Below are 19,203 nucleotides of genomic sequence, written 5' to 3' on the forward strand. Positions count from 1 at the left end.
TCTGAGTTGACATTTGAACAACTATATAACCAGATCTCAAATGCCCAAGATGGAGTTGTGGAACTAATAAAGTACATGTATTTCAGAGCTGTTTGGAGAGCTTTTGAGGCTCATGGTGTTTGGAACTCATGGACCTATGGAACTAAGGGGAAGTCAGACATTTAGCATAATATCCAGCATTTATATAGCGCTTCAAGGTTTGCAAAGTACTTTACAAATATTATCTCATCCAGTCCTCACAACAACCCTGGGAAATGGTTGTTATTATTGTCCCATTTTACAGAGAGGGAAACTAAAGCTGAGAGTGGTGAATGATCCCACAGCTAGTAAGTGACGGAGGCCAGGCTTGAACTCAGGTCTTCCTGGCTCCAGGTCCAGCGGCTTATGCACTGCACTTCCCATCCCTTGTTGTTGCTGGGATGTAGTTGTTTGTCCCTTCTTTTCAAAGAGGACCATGACATCAGGAAGGTGATGCCATGACATGCAAGTGAATGGAATTTAAATGAGGGAGGGCTGTGCAAAGTCACCAGCCTCACTTTCTCCTCTGGAGCCATCTGGGTCCAGTGGCCACATATGGATCAGGATGAATGGCAATGGCCCCCTGTTGCTGGAATAGCTAGAAAGGAAATTGAGCTATTTGTAATCTGCCAGGAGGAATTTAAAGATGTTGGGAAGTAAGCAGAGGGTAGGTCTATGAAGGAAACAGTAGCTGGAAGCCAGTCTTAAGTGTGGTGTGCACTACAGCATTGAAGGAGAGACAGGGCTCTTGGAGAAGGTGTGTTTTAGATATGCCTTTAGGCTTGAGTCTCTGAGAGTATATAGATCTGAGAACTCTCAGCATTAGGAGGCTTCTTGAAGAGCTTCCTTCCCCACCCCTTTGCATATAGCCATTATGGTTGGGAGTGTTGCCTAATTGCTAAGGCCTCCCACATACAATGTGCTAATATGGAAGGAGCAACGAAAAAAAGAGATGGAGTATCGGACTCTGGCTGTTACAGAATAGCTGACTCAGGACATCTGAGCTTGCCTCTGGGTGCACTAGGAAGGAGTGTGCTGGATGGTGGTGGGATCACTGGACAGTCAACCGCTCAAGCAGTCTTGATTCTCAGAGTTCTGATGAGGCCTTTTCCTCTTAATCCCGGTGATCATTGTCTCCAGACATATCTTCTCTCTGCCTGTCTCAGAATACCCTAGATATCACAGATCATTAAAACAGCCTTAATAAAGGCAGCTTCATCTAACAACTGACACCTAGTACAATGTCTTTAATTCCAATGACTTTGAGGGAAGGCCAGCTGAGTGAGAGGTCTGAAATCAGAGAATATTTTTTTAAATATCATTTTGTTATTTTCACAAGGATTTAGAATTAGAAAGGATCTCAGAGATCAGTCGGTCAACAAGCATTTATTAAGCACTTACTATTTGCTAGGCACTAGGAATACAAATACAAGTAGAAAGAAAGACAGTTCCTGCTATCAAAAGTTTACATTCTAATTGGGAAAGACATGTGCAAGGAAGCTGGCAGGTTGGAAGGTAGACAGAGGTACCCAGCATAGGAGCATAATAGAGGAAGTCTGGAGCAGCCTAGAGAGGAAGGAGACAACACTGGCTTGGGCACCCTCTTTAAATGGAGGTTCTGGGAGGAGCCATCCAGTCTGAGGGAGAGGCAGACCGGGGTGGAGGATACATCTGCTGTGTGAATCCCAAGACTGGAGTGAGGTTTCAGGATGAAGAGCTATAGTGTATGACAGAGGAGGTCTGGAGTGCAGCCTCAGTCCCCACATAGCACTGGTCCCACTCACTTCTCTGCCAGATGAATCCTGCTTTCAGCCTTTGCTGGCATGGAGCACTCCCAAAGATGGATAGTCAATATATTTTATTAAGCGTCTAATGTGTGCCAGGTACCGTGCTAAGTGCTAGGATGGGGATACAAATACAAAAAAGGCAGTCCCTGACCTCAAGGAGCTTACAGTCTAATGAAAGGGTGGAGAGAGGTACCTGGTGCTGGGACGTGGTGAAGAAGTCAAAGAATTCCAAAATGAGTGCTGTTGGGTAGGAAATGAGATGTCTCAGAGATGTCTGTCCTTAAATGGAGGTTGAGGAGTTCATGGCTCCACCCTCCACTCAGAGGGGCAGAGGGTACTGATGAAGTGTGAGTACCAAGGCAGATGGGGTCTTGCAGGATATTTCCTAATGATGAGTTTACTGTTCTCATGGTGCTCACCTCGTCCAGAGGTGTCAAATGTGGAGGCCCGGAAGTCATATGTGGCCTACCACACTCCAGCCCCCAACATTCTTAAGTGTGGCTCAAACCAGATTAAGTTGTAATTGGGAAATATTTAATAAAATAAATAAAAATACAATATGATATAGATATTACATTTTAGAACTAAGTCAACATGTGGCCTGCTTGTACTGCTTAGGGGCTCTGGTTTCTATTTGAGTTTGACGTCATGCATCTAGTCATCTAGTCAAACTCCCTTGTTTTGTAGGTGAGAAACTGAGATCCAAAGTGGTACATTCAGTAATGGGAACACCCTGTCTGGCCTGTGTTGCTGCCTGGATAAGACTCACTTGTAATCAGTACATGGTTTGTGCATGAAAGGGAGTGCCTGAGTAATAGGGAATGATTACATTTCTGGAGGGAGTCCAGCATCCCCTTCAAAACTGATTTCTGCTTTTAGTCGGTTTAAAATTCATTTTCTGTAACCAATCAATCAGCAAATATTAAGCATTCTCTATGTGCAGGCCACTGTGCTAAGCTCCAGGGGTGCAGAGAGAGGCAAAGGACAGTATTTGCCCTTAAGGAGCTTACAACTGAATTACAATTAGTACAAAGGCTAATTTTAACTTATAGTCACAGATTGCAAATTAGTGGGGTCCCAATAAATATGATTTTAATGGACTGGAATTGTCCTCTGTGGAAGAGTCTAGAAGACCTGAGCTCAAATCCAGCCTCAGACACTTATCTGTGTGGACCACCCTTCCAAGTCACTTAACTTTTTTGTTTGCCTCGGTTTCCTTAGCTGTAAAACAGGGAGAAAATATGTATGTAATGTAAAAATGTAAAATAGCACCTGCCTCTTAGGGTTGTTGTGAGTATATAATGAGATAATATTAGTAATGCATCTTGCAAACCTTAAGGCACTATATAAAAGCTAGCTTAATGTTATGTGTGTGCCTCCTCCCCCTACTAGACTATAGGCTCTAATGAGGACAGGGATCATGTTTTATTTCAACTTTGTGTCTTCCACAGTGCCTAGTGTGGTGCTCTGCACATAGTTGCTTAATAAATTTTGCCAAGATGTATTAAATTAATCGAGATGAGTGAAGCAGTTCATAGCTGTATCCTGCTACAGCTGTTATTAGGGCAAGTCATTTAACTGATCTATGCCTCAGTTTCCACATCTGTAAAGTGGAGGTAATAATCCTTGTATTTATGTCATGGATCGCTGTGAGGATCAAATGGTAATGTACACAAAAATGTTTGGGAAACCTTCAAACACTCTGTAAACATTAGTTACCATCATCATTATAACTGCTCCTCTAAACTTCTTAAAGGTTTGGTTTCCCTTCTGTGTCACCAGCCTGGGGAGAGAATTCAGTAAGTCCCTTATCTTCCGCTTCTGTCCTTATAGTAAATTGTCTCAATAACAAAACTCTCAGGCACATCTTAAATATAATAGGAAGTATCTAACCGGATGACCTAATTAGCAATAATACAAAGTGATACAAAATATGCAAGAGAAAGCTAACAAGCATCTCACTCCTTGGTCACAGTGTGTTCAATCCAACAAGTGTGTTTTTTAATGTACCTGCTGTTTTGGGCAATCTCTAAGCAAGACCCTAAAGACCCTATAGAAATGAAAGAAGATATAACTCCTGCCCTCAAGAACCTGACAGTCTAATGGTGGAATAATACTATTAAATGCTCAAGTATGATTCAAACCAGATTATGGAATCTGGTGTAGCGGAAACCCACCCCTCCCCCTGCAACTGGATTTGGCACCAGAGGATCTGGGTTTGAAACCTAGCTCTCCCCTTATACCTGTTTGACCTTGGACTGGTAGCTTTATCTCGGGAATCCTTAACTTCCTCACCTATAAAATGAAAAGGCTGGATTAGATGACCTCAAGGATTTCTTCCAGCTCTAAATCTGTGATCCTAAGGACAAAAGAGAGGTTATGAAAATTTTAAAGATAGGGAGATCATTTGGTGTTCTCTTTACTTCCAAATGACCTTCTCTTGGCTCAACTGAGCTCATTTTCTGAAGTTTCTCTCTCCACTGAGTCCAAGTTTCTTACTTCATTGTGTCTTCATCAGGATGCCTGGCTTCCAATATAATCCATTTACTGCAACAAAATGTTGTTCTGTCTCTAGGGGTGGAGAGAGAGGAAATCTTTTTCATTTACTCATTAACACTTAGTTCCTGATAATTATAAAATTACTTAAAATTTTCTTAGCAAGATATGGTAAAAGGTCTTACCCTCCAAACATGCCGTGGGATTTGGGGAGGTAGGAATTGGGGGGGGGACATCAGTTTGTCAAACTTGGCGATAGTCTTGAGACTCTTTATAGCCTGGCTGGGGAACTGAACTTTGGGCTAGTCTTTGACCCCAGATTTGTCACCAATAGGATCCTAGTTGCCAAAGACTACCTCTTCAGTGGCTCCTATGACCGAACGGCCCGCTGCTGGAGCGTGGACAAGGAACGGCAAATCCAGGAGTTTCGGGGTCACCGGAATTGTGTGCTGACCTTAGCTCACTACTCCTCCAAGGACATCCCAGATGCATCCTCAGAGCAGGGGGAGAAGGTCAGCGGAGACTTCCTGGTGACAGGCAGCACGGATGGCACAGCTAAAGTTTGGTGGGTGTCCAGCGGTTGTTGCTACCAGACCTTGAGGGGCCACACGGGAGCTGTCTTGTGCCTGGCCCTGGATGAACTCAACCAGGAGCTCTTCACAGGCAGCACCGACTCCACCATTCGAACTTGGAACCTTGTGACTGGGGAGCCACTGAAGGTGTTTAAAGAGCATCAGGGGTCAGTGATCTGCCTGGAGGTAAGAATCAAGCAATTTTACTTGTGGAACATGTAGAAAAATTCTGAGATTCCCTAATCCCTGCGTTGGGTCACTTTAGAAAGCACTTGTAGTCGATCGGGACAAAATATGCTTTTTAGTAGAAAGTCTAGCTTAAGTAGAGAAAAACACAGTCTCTTGCAGAAACTCGGCTTAGTAATCTGGGTCCTAATTTCATCTATGTAACTTTGGGTGAGTCACTTCTTAGAATCACCGAATCTCAGATTGGAAGGTACCTGAGAGGTCCTCTAGTCAAACACATACCTAAACCTTCACAATATCTCTCCCTGACAATTGGTTATACTTTTTTTACCTAAACCTTCACAATATCTCTCCCTGACAATTGGTTATACTTTTTTTTTTCATAACAAAACTTTGAGGCAAAGAATGCAAGTAGTATTCTCATTTTACAGAAAGAAAACTGAGGCTTAGAGAAGGAAAATAATTTGACCAAGGTCACTCAGCTATTAAGTTGGAGTCAAGACTCCAACCTGATTATCTGATTCTTACATTCAGTGCTTTTTCCAGCTTACCAAGAGACATCTGGTTGGGCAGTGGAGTGATGCTTTGTCTGCTCATGCCACTCCAGACTGCAAGGACACCCAGAGTAGATCAAAATACTAGAGAATTACTGACCTTTGCTGTTATACAGACTTGCCTCATTTTATGCTAAAAAAAAAAAAAGTTGAGTGTAAACCAGTTTTATTTATTTAAATTTTGGAGGGGTAATTGATCCATATTTTGAATACACTAATGTATTGGCCACAGGAAGCCTTCCCCTCTCTGGGCCTTCATTTCCTCTCAAATAGACGGATTAGACTAGATGTTCTCTAAAGTTTCTTCTACCCCTAAATCCCATAGTAGTCTTGGCTTCTGGTCTTGGATTAGCTGTGTGACCTTGATCAAGTAACTTTCAAAGTAGGTAGAGTAGTTGACAGATCAGAATTAGTTTCTTTGTGGTCAAAAGGGAGATAATTTCATGCAAAAGTTAAAATGTGCCATACAAATGGACCACTGTAGTGAGTGCTTTGAAAAGTTTTAGGAAGAATCCATTTAGAAAACAAAGGCTCCCTCTATTCATTTATCCTTTGTACACTGGATTTCCTCCACCAGTCCTGCACTGATGATTTAACATAGTAGGTGACCCTAGGTTCTCAAAGGGCAGGTGTTGAGCCTGGATCCAGTGACAGACTGAGTCCACTGTCTGAGGACCAGACCAGCAAAGCTTTTCACTACTGCCTTGGCTACTAAGAGATGAAGTCTTTGGCTATGGCAGCCTGTGAAACAAAACTACAAAAGAGCTCTTGGTTCTTTGAGGCCCATCTTTCACCTTTCTAGCTACGGTCATCTTCTAAAAATCACAATTCATCACTAACCCTCATCATTGTCAAGTGAGACCTAAAACAGGAAGACATATTGCTTTAACCAAGCTGTTGGAGGTTATCTTTCTTGCCCAGTCCAAATGGAAGGATTGACTCACTATAGATTGTTTTTTTGTAGTGGCTGTTCAGTCATTTCAGTCATGCCCGACTCTGTGACCCCATTTGGAATTTTCTTGGCAAAGATAATGAAATGGTTTGTCTTTTCCTTCTTCAGCTCATTTTACAGATGAGGAAACTGAGGCAAATTGTGTTAAGTGACTTGGCTGATTATAGATTGTAAGCTCCTCCAAATGCTTCTGTTTGCAGATGTCATTGTGTTGATTGAATCAAATCTCAGGGTACTGTGCGATGTCCTCAATGAGAGACCTGATTCCTCAAAGGAGGTCTGCTTGATGATCCATATAGGACAAAAATAGATAAAGGATGCCTATTATCCTGATTATTCTGTGAATTAGATGGACAGCCCATCAAGCTAGTCCAGCAGGACATCTATCTATCTTAGATAGGCACTGGAGATGGCTAATGAGCCCAAAATTGGAGAGGAAGAGGAGGGTGAATTAGATTGCCTTTGGGAAATTGCTTTTGGGGATCCCAAGTTGATTCCTGACACAAAACTTCATCTTTTTAACACTGATATTCTCCCAGTGATGGCTTATGACAATGGATCATGGAACACTCCCAGTTCTGACCTGAAGGGCACTGGAGAAAAACATGGCAAACATTAGCAGACTATTAGTTATTGTGTGTAAGAAGTGGCATAAAAGGTATCATCCAGGAAATGTCTGATGAGAAGGAAAAATAGGTGAGTCAGGTAGTAAGAGGATAGATGAACAACCCCAGGGTTCTACTGGTTGGCACCCTACCCACAGGATGTGTTTAAAAAAACATACACAAACACAAAAGCAACCCAGTGGATGGCCTACTGAACACTGGGTGAATCCTAAACAGAAGATTTTTTGAGAAGACCAGGACAAGAACCAGACTGGATGAGAAGGCATGGATGGTCATGATGGAGTCCCCACATCAAGGAGGTTACTGATCCAAGTGAAGTACTGAAGCATATGCTGTACTTGTTTCAGGAGGGCGTCAAGCATCATGCTGGCCAGGTGTACAGAGAGTCCATCGATCCCTGGGGAATGGAGATAGGGTTTCATAGGTTCTTCTCTAAGCACTGGGACATCTTTGCTCAGTTTGGGGCTTGGGCTGAAATATTGTAAACTTTAATTTTTAGTAGGGTAGTAATTGAGCCATTATCTGAGTAGCCCAGGTACCTGAGATGAAGATGTAAGCAGGAGACAACCCTGGAGAGGAAGAGAGAGGTGTCTGTTTAGTTGTGAGGAAAAACAGCCTCTTCTTTCAGACATTTCACTTGCTGGTTCAGTCATGTTCTCTCTCCCTCCCCAAGATTTTTAGGTCTGATCAGTAAAAGATTCTCTCTCATTGCTGGAGGAGCCCCACTTTTGCAGAGGTAATTTCCTCCTGCGATGGATAAGGGGCTGTCTTTCTGGTATATCTCACAAAGCCATTCTTTTGGGCTGGGTAGGGTAGGGTACAGGGTAGGGATGGGCCTGGGGTATTGTTGGGCAGAGAATAGAGGAAAGGCAAGACCAGAGCAGAGAGAGAGAGAGAGAGAGAGAGAGAGGCAGGGTGGCAGCAGAGACAGGAGAAAGAAAGGGAGGACAGGCAAAGAAAAAAACAAAAAAGACCGAAGACACATGAATCAGAGGTGAACATGGGATGACCCAAAACAGGAAGGGCAGAGGCTCTGATTGTGTGGTTTGTTTTGTTTTTCATTCCTTTTGAAGCTTGAAAAAACAAGCAAATAGCCCAAAGGGCACATCTTAAGGGAAGAGACATGCAAAGAGAAAAAATGGTTTGAAGGAAAACTAGGTGAAAGGGTTTGGAAGTGGAGATGACTGGCATATTTTGCTCACAAACCTCTGACTAGTCAGTTGCCAAGTATTTCCCGACCACCCTCTGTCAGACCATGTTTGGGGTATGAAGGAGAAGGAGGTGTCGGAGCCCCTGCCTTCAGGAAGTTTGCAATATAGTTCAGGAAAGCAAGAGTTGCATGTGGAAAATGGCAATTTAAAAACGTATTCCCCCACAGAATCAATCCATGAAACAATTTGTTAACAAGTATTTGTTAAGCATTGTCTGTGTTCCAATCACCGGACTTGGCACCGGCCATGCAAAAACAACGAATGAAACAATCCCTGTTGCAAGGAGCCTCTGTTCTAACAGATTTAGAATGGACTGCTTTGGTCTTTGTTTCATCATTGCTTTGCTTAGAGCAGTGCCTCGAACATCCTAGGCGCTTAATAAATGTTTGTCAAAGTGGATGGAGTTGGTGTGTCCCAAGCTGTAACCACTGCCGAGAGACTGGTAGGGGCTGAAGTAATTGGTGAAAGCTTGATTTAGGAGGTGGGACTTTGAGGAAGGGTAGGATTTATATGGAGAAAATTCCAGTCTGGGGGGATAACATTAGAACAGGCACAGAATTTGGACTGAGCCATGATGTGTGTGTGTGTGTGTGTGTGTGTGTGTGAGAAACAAGAAACTAGAAATTCAAATTAGAGGATAGGGGATCAAATGTAAGTGGGATAGAGGGCGTCGAGCTACATTGTGTATGGCCTGAAAGCTACACATGCCTACAGAGGTCCAACTTGAAGCACTAAGAAATTTGGAACCATTACAGATTTGATTGCATTCAATTTAATAAGGAAATATTATGTGTCTGTATAGGGCATGGACATGGTTCATAGAGGAGATGAATGTATGAATTGTGGTCTTCACTAATGGAGGGAATACACACATTATAATAATGTAACATGGGGCAGCTAGGTGGCACAGTGAGTAGAGCACCGGCCCTGGAGTCAGGAGGACCTGAGTTCAAATCCGGCGTCAGACACTTGATACATGTACTAGCTATATGACCTTGGGCAAGTCACTTAACCTCAATTGCCCTGACAAAACAAAGTAATACTATAAGCATTTATACAGTGCTTTAAGGTTTGTGAAGTACTCTATAGATATTCTCATAGTTATCCTTACAACAACCCTGGGAGGCAGATGCTATTGTTATCCTCATCTTACAAATGAGGAAACTGAGGCACAAAGGTTACATGATTTTCCCAGGGTCACAGAGCTAGCATGTGTCTATAGTTGGGTTTGAACTCAGGACTTATTGACTCCCAAGTCCAGAGCTCTAGCTGTTGCTCCATGTAGTTGCCCACATCATGAGATCAAAAATCCTTCTGAGTACTGAAGTGTTCAGAGCAGAGTGCTAGGTGCTGGGGTAGCTACAAAATTTAGATAATTCATTATCCACATACTTATGAAGCTTATGGTTTACTAGGTACTTGAGCAAGACATAGCATAACCCCCTAACAGAACTGTCTTCAGTATCTGGAAAGAATACTATTAACAGAAGGAGGCACCATTAATACAATAGATTCCCATTTGCCCTGAATATTTGGGGTATAGAGAATATCTGGTTAATCTAATGTTGAGATTTAAAGGTTGGCTGACCTTCCACTCAGTTGACAAGCACTTATTAAAAGTTTACTATATGCTTGGCACTTGTGCTAAACACTGGGGATACAAAACAAAGCAAAAACAAGGTTTTTGCATCCATATCATATTTGGACCGCCAATTTTCAAAGAGTTAGGATACTTAAAGGACACAACGCTAAAACTCTCCTAAATGCAAGAAGTTCTCTGCTGACTCTGAGGACATTTCCAGCTCTTTCGCTGCCCCTAAGGGCCGTTACAAGGAATCTCAATCCATCAGGATTGATTGAACACCTGTGCTCCCTTTCCTAAGGTGGGTCCTTCAAGGGAAAGAAGAGAAATTGATGTCTTAACAAGGGACCCTGTCCCAGGTGCTCACAGACTAATTGAGGTTGAAAGATTAATACCCAGGAATTAATTATAGAATGGTATGAAGCTATGTGCACTTGATACTAAATTGTAGTGTGGTACTACCCAAGGCTCAGGGGAGTAAGTCACGGTTTCTGGCAATTATTCTTGAGTGGCATGGCTGGGATATAAGAGGCCAGGGGAGAAAGACCAGGAAGCCTTGTTCGGTTGAGCTTTGCGGATGTTTGGACTTCACAAAAATCAGATGTTTCGTTTCTTCTCCTGAGCTACCCCTAATTTTACCTCCACTCTTGCGCATCCACTCCATTCTTCAGCTCCTGTGCTATGACCTTGAAGAGAGATTCAGGAAAAGTCGGTCTTACTGTGAGGATGCTACTGTTTCTTCCCATCTCTCCTTATCTCCCTAACCCATTCTGAGGGGCCTTCCTGAACATTGGCTCCTGTGGGAAGAGGCATGTGGTATAGTGGACAGGAAGGTGGAAGTAATTTAAATTGCTACTGTTAGGCTTGTTGCCTGATTTCTTTTCAAGCTGCTGATCTGAGAAGCTGGCAACCAAACTGCTGAGGAGGAGTAATTGCTCAGAAGTGTGACTTCCTCCTCTTGGTAATTTGCATGGGATTTTCATTCATGTAGCATCTGTGCTGGCCTCAGCTTGTGAGGACTCCAGCGAACTTGAAGCTCTAACTATTCTAAGAGGAAAATTAATCTACGCCTTCCTTAGAGGAGGCAGATGTGGTCCTCTTCCTACTAATAACAGCCAGCATTCATATAGCACTTTAAGGTTTGGAAAGCACTTTACATGCATGTCTCATCTTATTTGGTCCTCACAACAGCCCTATGAGGTGTAGGTGCTATTATTATCCCCCTTTTACACTTAAGGAAACTGAGGCAGAGAGCTGTTAAATGACTCACCCAAAACCACACAAGTAATCTGAGGCAGAATTTGAACTCTGGTCTTCATGACTCCCAAGTCCATCACTCCTGATACACTTATCCCCTAAACCACCTAGTGATCACTACTAGAAGTGAAGCAGTTTATCTGAAGCAACCTACAATGTCACCAAGATGGGATTCAAACACATAGCCCTTGAATTTTTAATCTTTGGCTTAGAAATGACCAAAAAACATGAGGTAATGCAAAGAAAATTGGGTTTAGAGTCAAGGTGTTTGAATCCCACCTATTCAGCTTGCTGTATTTGTGACTTTGGGCAAGTCATTTGCCTCTCTGGGACACTTTCCTAATTGCTAAAATGAAAGACTTGGTCTAGACGATTTCTCAAATCCCAACATCCTATGGGTCTAGTCATATCTCTGTCTCAGTGGTGTGATCTTGGGCAAATCACCTAAACTCTCTGTGTGCCCCAGTTCCTTTATCCGTGAAATAGGGATGATGATGATAGCGCCTACCTCATAGGGTTCTTGTGAGAATCCACTAAGTAATATATGCAGAGCACTGTGAAAACTTCAAGGGCTATATAAATACTAGCTGTTCTTATTACACTCATCATTTCTGACAGTACAGTGATAATGTTCCATTAGATTCATCTGTCACAGTTGGTTTTATTATCTCCCTTAACTGACGGAGCATGTGTTTTGTTTCCTGTTCTTTATTACAGAAAGTGATGCTATAAGTATTTTAGTGTCCATAAGGCCTTTTTTTTTATCATTTCATTTCTGTTGTGATAAACCTAGTTTTCACATAAGTTTCGTGAAGTTGCGATCACCTTTAGACAGTATACATGCACCTAACAGTAAGAGGTCTAGGTCAAAGGATAAGGACATTTCGGTCTCCATTTTCTTCTTTTTTTCCAAAATTTCTCTTTTTATTCTTAACTTGAACTCATACACAAAGCAGCATTTCCATGTACATGGCAGATGACAGTTATATATGAAAACATGAATCTCAACTTCATATCGCTTACTTTAAATATGTATATATGTACATATATATATTAAAAATAAAATAAATTCTACATGCTACTTTCAAAACTTCCTGCTTCTTGCTGCTTCCTTTGGGGCTTCCTTCTGCTCTCTGTGCATTTTTTAAAATGTTCCAATGGCCCCCTTTGATCATCACTATTACTAATCTCCCATGCAGCTTAGTGGCACAGCAGATACAGCACTGGGCCTGGGGCCAGGAAGACTCATCTTTCTGATTTCAAATCTGGCCTCAGACACTAACCAGCTGTGTGACTCTGGGCAAGTCACTCGCCCCTGTTTGCCTCAGTTTTCTCATTTGTAAAATGAACTGGAGAAGGAGATGGCAAACTACTCCAGTATCTTTGCCAAGAAAACCCCAAACAGGGTCACAAAGAGTTGGACACAACTGAACAGCCACAACAAATTGCTAATCCTTCTGCCCCCTCCAGAACTCCAGAACTGAGGAAAAGAAAGGGGGAGGGGGAAGCCCTTCTAATAAATAAACATAGTTAAGCAAAATGAATCCACACAATGGCCATGTCCAAAAATATATTTCTCTGCATTTTGTTTCTATTCTTTCTCTGTCAGGAAGTAGCATGCTTCATCAGAAGTGTCCTCTGGAGATAAAGTTGGTCACTGCTTGGATCAGAGTTTTTAAGACCTTCCAAGTTCTCTTCCTATGCAGCAGCGTTATTTTCCTTTTCTAAACTATTCTGGTTCTGTTCACTTTACTATGTGTCAATTCATACTACCCAAGGTTCTTTGAAATTATCTCTTTCATAATTAATTATGTTACCATAATATTAATGCTGATTAATAATATTAATATAATGATGAGAAAGAGAGAATAAACATAATTGATCTGGGAAGCAGAGATGGGGAGTAGGAGATAGGGGATGTCTGTGGAAGGAGACTGGAATCAGATTGTTTTAAGCAAAATAAACTTTTTAGGACCAAGTGGGAAAAAAGTAATGTAATAGAGAGAAACACAAACTTAACAACTGTGAACTTAAATGTTAATGGACTAAACTTATCCATAAAACAGAAGAGTGGAGAAATGGATTAGAAGACATAATCCAACAATTTTCTATGTATTAGAAACACAATTTAACCTAAAGTTACACACAGTTAAAATGAAGGCTGGAATAAAATTTATCAAGCTTCAGGCATATCCAAAATGTTCAAAGCCTGCATTAGAGAGGGTAAGAGGCCAATTTCTTCCTTATAATTAGTTAGCAGTTGCTGCTGCCTTCCTTCCCAACAAATCCTACCTTTCTAGTCTTATTTCCCACTCTGCTTGAAACTTTTACTCCAACCAAATTATCTACTGTCTCTAAAAAACACCTTAAATTATCCCACTTCTATGCTTTTGCAAAAACTTTCTCCCACCCCCAATGGGAATGCTCTTACCCTGCTTTCTACATGTTCAAATAATATTCCCTCCTCAAGGTCCCGGTGAGATTTTATCTTCTCCATGAAGCATTTCTTGACCATGCCGCTTGAAAACGATCTCTTGGTGTTCAGACACTCTTTGTATTTGTAGTCTATTCATTTAGCACTCTCACATGTGAGTCTTTGGACTAGCTCCAGGGGTGGGGAACCTGTGGCCTCAAGGCCACCCTTTAGGTGAATCCAAACTTCACAGAACAAATCCCCTTAATAAAAGAATTTGTTCTGGAAAACTTGGACTCAGTCAAAAAGTCACACCCAAGGACCTAGAGAGCCACATGTGGCCTCGAGGCTGAAGGTTCCCCACCCCTGGACTAGCTTAAGGTCTATTCTGATCAATGACTTCAATAGTTTGACCAACTCAGAACTCATACCAACAAACCTTCAACCCCACACAAGTGAACATAGCAACCAGAAATCTGAAAGGAACTCTTCTCTCTTAGGGACACGGTCCCTTGGATCTAAGTCCAAGATACTGGCTCTGAGGGAAATGCACAGACTCATGATGCAGGAGAATAGGTGCCTAGGACATTTCAGGAGCAGGTAGGGTGCCATTGTTGAATGAATCCAAACACGAGCTTCCCTGGAACTTTATTCCTCAGGAGCAGGGATTATTAAGTAGCTTCCCAGCGGGGTGGAGAGCAGACAGATCTAATGGGCAAAGAGGGGGCATTCGTGCTGGGCTTTATCAGCCTGAAGGCGAAGCAGCAAATGTGGGAAATTGACCCGCATGATCATATAAGGTAACCCTCCCAAGCTTCCGTGAAAGCGCTTCTCTTTGGCGACATAGAGATTGAAAAGCAGCAGGTATAACAGCTTCGTAGGTTCATAGGTTTAGGTCTCTAAGAGATTTTAGAGATCATTTAATGCAAACCTTTCATTTTACAGCTATGGACAATGAAGCCTCGAGTCATGATGTGACCTGCCTAGGATCACATACTCTAAGTATTAAGTGGCAAAGTTGTGATTCAAACCCAGGTCCTCTGACTCCAAATCCAAGACTTTGTATTACACCTTCAGGGTGTTCCTTAGGGGCAGCTAGATGGCTCAGTGATTAGAGTGCTAGGCCTGGACTCAGGAAAACCTGAATTCGAATTTGACTCTAGAGATTTACTGCATGTATATCCCTGGGCAAGTCCCTTAACTTCTGTTTTCCCCAGCTTCCACATCTGTAAAATGGGGATAATAATATCACCTACCCCTGGCCCCCTGGTTTGTTGTAAGGCTCGAATGAGATAATAATTGTAAAGTACTTAGCCCAGTGCCTGGCACATAGTAAGCTCTTAATAAATGCTTGTTCCTTTCCTTCTTCCACAATTCATCATTATCTCTTGCCCTTGTTTTAATGTTTAATGACGAACCAAGAAGAAAACCTGATTTTGCTTCATTTAGAAAAAGACATTGGCTTTCTCAGGTGCCTGATGTTCCCTAAGAAACATGGAGGAGGTAGGTCAGTACGCAGTCGGTGCAGCACTGCTGTTATTTTTATTATTATTATTGTTAGCATAGGCCCTGGCAGAAATAATAATAACAGCCCCACACTGCCTAAGTGGAGCCAAATCAGGTTCTCTTCTTGGTTTATGAAAGGACTCCAGTTCCCTTAGGGCATTTGAAATAAATTTAATTAACACAAATTTTATTGGCACATCATTTTTTTTTTAAAGAAATGTATCAATGGCAAGAAGCAAGGTCTATTTGGAATGAAGCAAAGCCCATGTAAAAAACACAGCCATTGTGTTCACTCGGGGCTGTTTTCTTTTTAGCTTATCCCGTGGCACCCACTCATCCAGTTTGGAGACAAAAGAGAGTGTCTGCAGACTGGGGGCTGAAGGAGAAACAGCTGTTTGTCTGCGGTTTTCCATGCAGATCAACTGGGGGTGTTTGTTGGAATCCAAGATTGCATGTTTAGATAAAGGGACAGCTATGTTGGGTTTTTTTTTTCTGGAGAAGTTATATTAACACCACATTAAGGTCATTACAGTCTAACTAGAGTTGGACAGTTCTTTTTTTGTTTCTTCCTGCCACCCCCAGCATATTGTATGTACAATGCTGCTTCATACATAGTTCCCTTAGAGAGAGAAATAGAATGCTCTGGTGGAAGGAAGGAATGAAAAATCACCATGTAGATAGGGCCCAAGCCATTGCCACCCAACTGAAATGATCTTTATTCCTCCAGAGGCTTCCCAATTTTAGCAGCCCACTGCTCTTAAGGAGGATAAAGGAAGAACTCCAGCCCACAGATAAGCCACTAGTGTAGGCAATTTAGGGTACTGAACATGCAAATTGTGTAGAATGGGCCAAATCCTTCACTGGACCCCAAATGATGGAGGGGCTTTGCTGTGCAACTTGTGCCTCCAAGGAACGGCAAGGGGGATAAAGCTTTAATGTTTGATTAAATATTTAATATTTGAACTTCCCCACAACAGCCCAGAGAGAGCTAGTGGTGATCATCAGACATGCCATTGTCTGAAGATCTCCATCAAGGGGCAAACCTCCTTTGAACACCTGTAGTGAGGGGAACTCTCCAGAAGTTCTTTTAGTCAGCTCCATTTATTAGAGAGTTTTCCCTTTTACGTTAAGCCAAAGTCTGTCTCTGCAACTTTTACATAAAGCCATCAGTGCTCTTCTCTGCCACCAAGCACAACAAATCTGATCCATCTTCTATGTGATGGCCTTCTACGTACTTAAAGTGTACAAAGGTAGATTGAAATTGAAATCCCAACATAGGATATGCCATGCATAAGGGTGGCAAGGGTGGATCTGAAACCTGTGGGATAAAAGAATAAATGCTCTGGTCTCCTTAGCTTCAGTAGCCCTGGGCTCTGTTGAACTCTAGGCAAGAGGTCAAGGAGATAAAATGTAGCACCAAGAACAGCTTTGTTCACCTCTAGGAAGAGAGTCATATTTATGTTTTTATTAGCATGTATAAACCCATATGTCTAGCTGTGGGTTATTTATGAAGAGACTTCAGCAGAACTAGCTTTAGGTGCCTTCCCCCATACCCGACATTTGAGAGGCTAATTCCAAGGAGTGGAAACATGATTAGGTTCTCCTGCCCATTTTCCAACATTAAGCAGCTAAGATTCTCTAAAGATGGTAAACATTATCCCTGAACCAGTAAAAAGTGAAAGCAAAACCCAATGCACAATTTTCAAACATTCTAGTAAGATTTATTGAAGGATGAGAGTTATTGTAGAAATGAATTATAGCTGGCCAAATTTTGGGTGGATAACAAATACAGGGAAAATGAGAACTGGTAATAACCCTCTCACGTGCTTCCAGAGGAAGGGCAGGCTCTTCTAGGCTTGCAAAATTTCTTCTGGTTCTTTGCCAGCTTCTTTCATGCCACTACAAGATAATAGTATCTGTGTGAGGGTCTCAGGATGAGTCTTTGATGACAATGTGATTTGAGACTGGGCTATTGCTACAAATGTAATGAAAAACCTCTGCTTCTGGAATTAGTCCTTCTTAATAGTGACCTGACCCTTCAAATATTCCTGGAAACTTAACAGTACTCGCTGGTCAAGCTTGAAGTCAGTCTTTTCTGGGGGCTGTTTGGCAAGGACACATGCATCTAGCTCACTGACAGTGTTTTCCACACTTATGTTTGGTCCTAGAACCAACTTGGTTCCTATTCAAAACTTTCAAAAGCCTTAGTTGTAGTTATCTGGAAAGATGCCTTTGGTGGATTGGTTCACATAATCAGCCTAATGATGGTATATGGTCATTGGTGTGGTATGACGTAGGAGATGGCAGTTATCTTAGGATGGATGGTTTGCCCAGCTTGAATACTAATACTCTCCTGAGAAGAACCTGATAAAAGCTACTGTTGTGTTAGAACAGCGGGACACTAAGACTGCATTTATTCATCATTTAGCCTCCCTTCTACAGGTTTAAAAATTCATAAATCAGCATTTAAAATTACTGGGTGGGTCACAGAAGTCAAATTAAGGCCCAGCTTCCCCCATGCCAAAAACCTAATGTCTGGATAAGCCAGCTCTCTGAGTAATCAGAAAGGGACTAGGCTAGGACTGAGCAGCCTGTCTGTTTATTGGATCATTAGGTTTTAAGTTAGAAGGTATCTTAGAGATCATCTTGTCTAACTCCTTCATTTTATAGCTGAGGCCTGAAGAGGTTAATTAATAAGAAACACAGGATAGGATTCAAACCCAGATCCTTGGACTCCAAATCCAGGTTCCTTTCCAGTTTACAATGCTGCCTTCTTTTTTGCAGGTTTTGAGAGTTAATGTCAAGGGATTGTGAAGTCATGGGAAGGAAACTGAAAGATTGAGGGATCTATTTGGTATTTGAATTATAACTGATGATTGATGGTAGAGGCTTTAGAATAGAGATGAGTTTGTGGGAAAATTAGCAGCTAGCTAAGAAGTTATTCTGAGAAATTGAGATTTAGTTTTCTGGGCCATGGATTAAGATATAAGAGCGGTTCTTGGCCAGGAACAGGCTCTTTGCCAGCAATGGAGTGCGTCTAATGAGAACCAGGGAAAAAAAGGATTTGCCTGGAGACTTATTGATCTGATTCAAAGGACATTAAGTAAATGGAGAATGAAAAAATTGCTCCAATTTCCCTGCCAAACCAGATACTAAAAGGAGCAACAGTACAACGATGGAAGAAAAATAGCGGTGGAGGTTTCTAGTAATTCTTAAGAGGATGTAATGATAATTACAATAAGGAAGAGGAACCGAAAGCAATAATCATGGTCTCAGAGATGTCTGCAAATTAAAACACACAAAACCAGAGATTTTAATATCAACAGGAAAATATGAATTTGCAGATATCATAGAGACTTGTTGGGCTGTGACTGATAACTATGATATGCCAGCAGAAGAAGTATAGGAAGTAGAACCTTTTTAAAAGGACTAAGGTAGATTGAAAGGGACTGGTAGAGTAGCAGTGTATATTGAGAAATAATAGTCTTGTATCCTCTTCTGCTGAGAGGTAGCATGGAGCAATGGACAGGGAACTAGCTGGCCTCTAGGGAGCTAGGAGGACCAAGGTTCAAATCTTGCCTCTTTTTAAAAAAAAAATTATTAATTTTTTTTCTTTTTAAATAGTATTTTATTTTTCCCAATTACATGTAAAGATAATTTTTCATTTTATTTTTTATTTTAAAAATGTTTTTGGAGGCAGTCAGGGATAAGTGGCTTACCCAAGGTCACATAGCTAGTAAGTATTTGAGACCAGATTTAAACTCAGGTTCTTCTGATTCTAGGGCCAGCGATCTATCCACTTCACCACCTGACTGCCCTTTAACATTCATTTTCAAAAATAATTTTTTAAGTTCCAAATTTACTCCTTGCCTCCCCTCCCCTGGTAAGCAATTTGATGTAGGTTATATGTGTGTAATCATGTAAAACATATTTCCATGTTAGTCATGTTGTGAAAGAAGAAATAGACTAAAAGGGAAAATACACACACAAAAAAATAAAGTGAAAATGGTATGCTTCAATCTGCATTCAGACTCCGTCAGTTC

The 19,203-nt window shown here is 41.6% G+C and overlaps 1 protein-coding gene across 1 annotated transcript in view; it reads left to right on the top strand.

Annotated features, from left to right (window-relative positions):
* Positions 1–19,203, top strand: part of WDR86 (WD repeat domain 86) — a 53,738-nt gene that overhangs the window by 13,769 nt on the left and 20,766 nt on the right. The window contains exon 3 of the mRNA XM_036760544.1: positions 4,636–5,059. Coding sequence (XP_036616439.1) covers positions 4,636–5,059 — 424 coding nt within the window. The remainder of the gene's footprint in view (positions 1–4,635; positions 5,060–19,203) is intronic.

This window comes from Trichosurus vulpecula, chromosome 5, assembly GCF_011100635.1.
Source record: "Trichosurus vulpecula isolate mTriVul1 chromosome 5, mTriVul1.pri, whole genome shotgun sequence".
In the NCBI taxonomy this organism is placed as follows: domain Eukaryota; kingdom Metazoa; phylum Chordata; class Mammalia; order Diprotodontia; family Phalangeridae; genus Trichosurus; species Trichosurus vulpecula.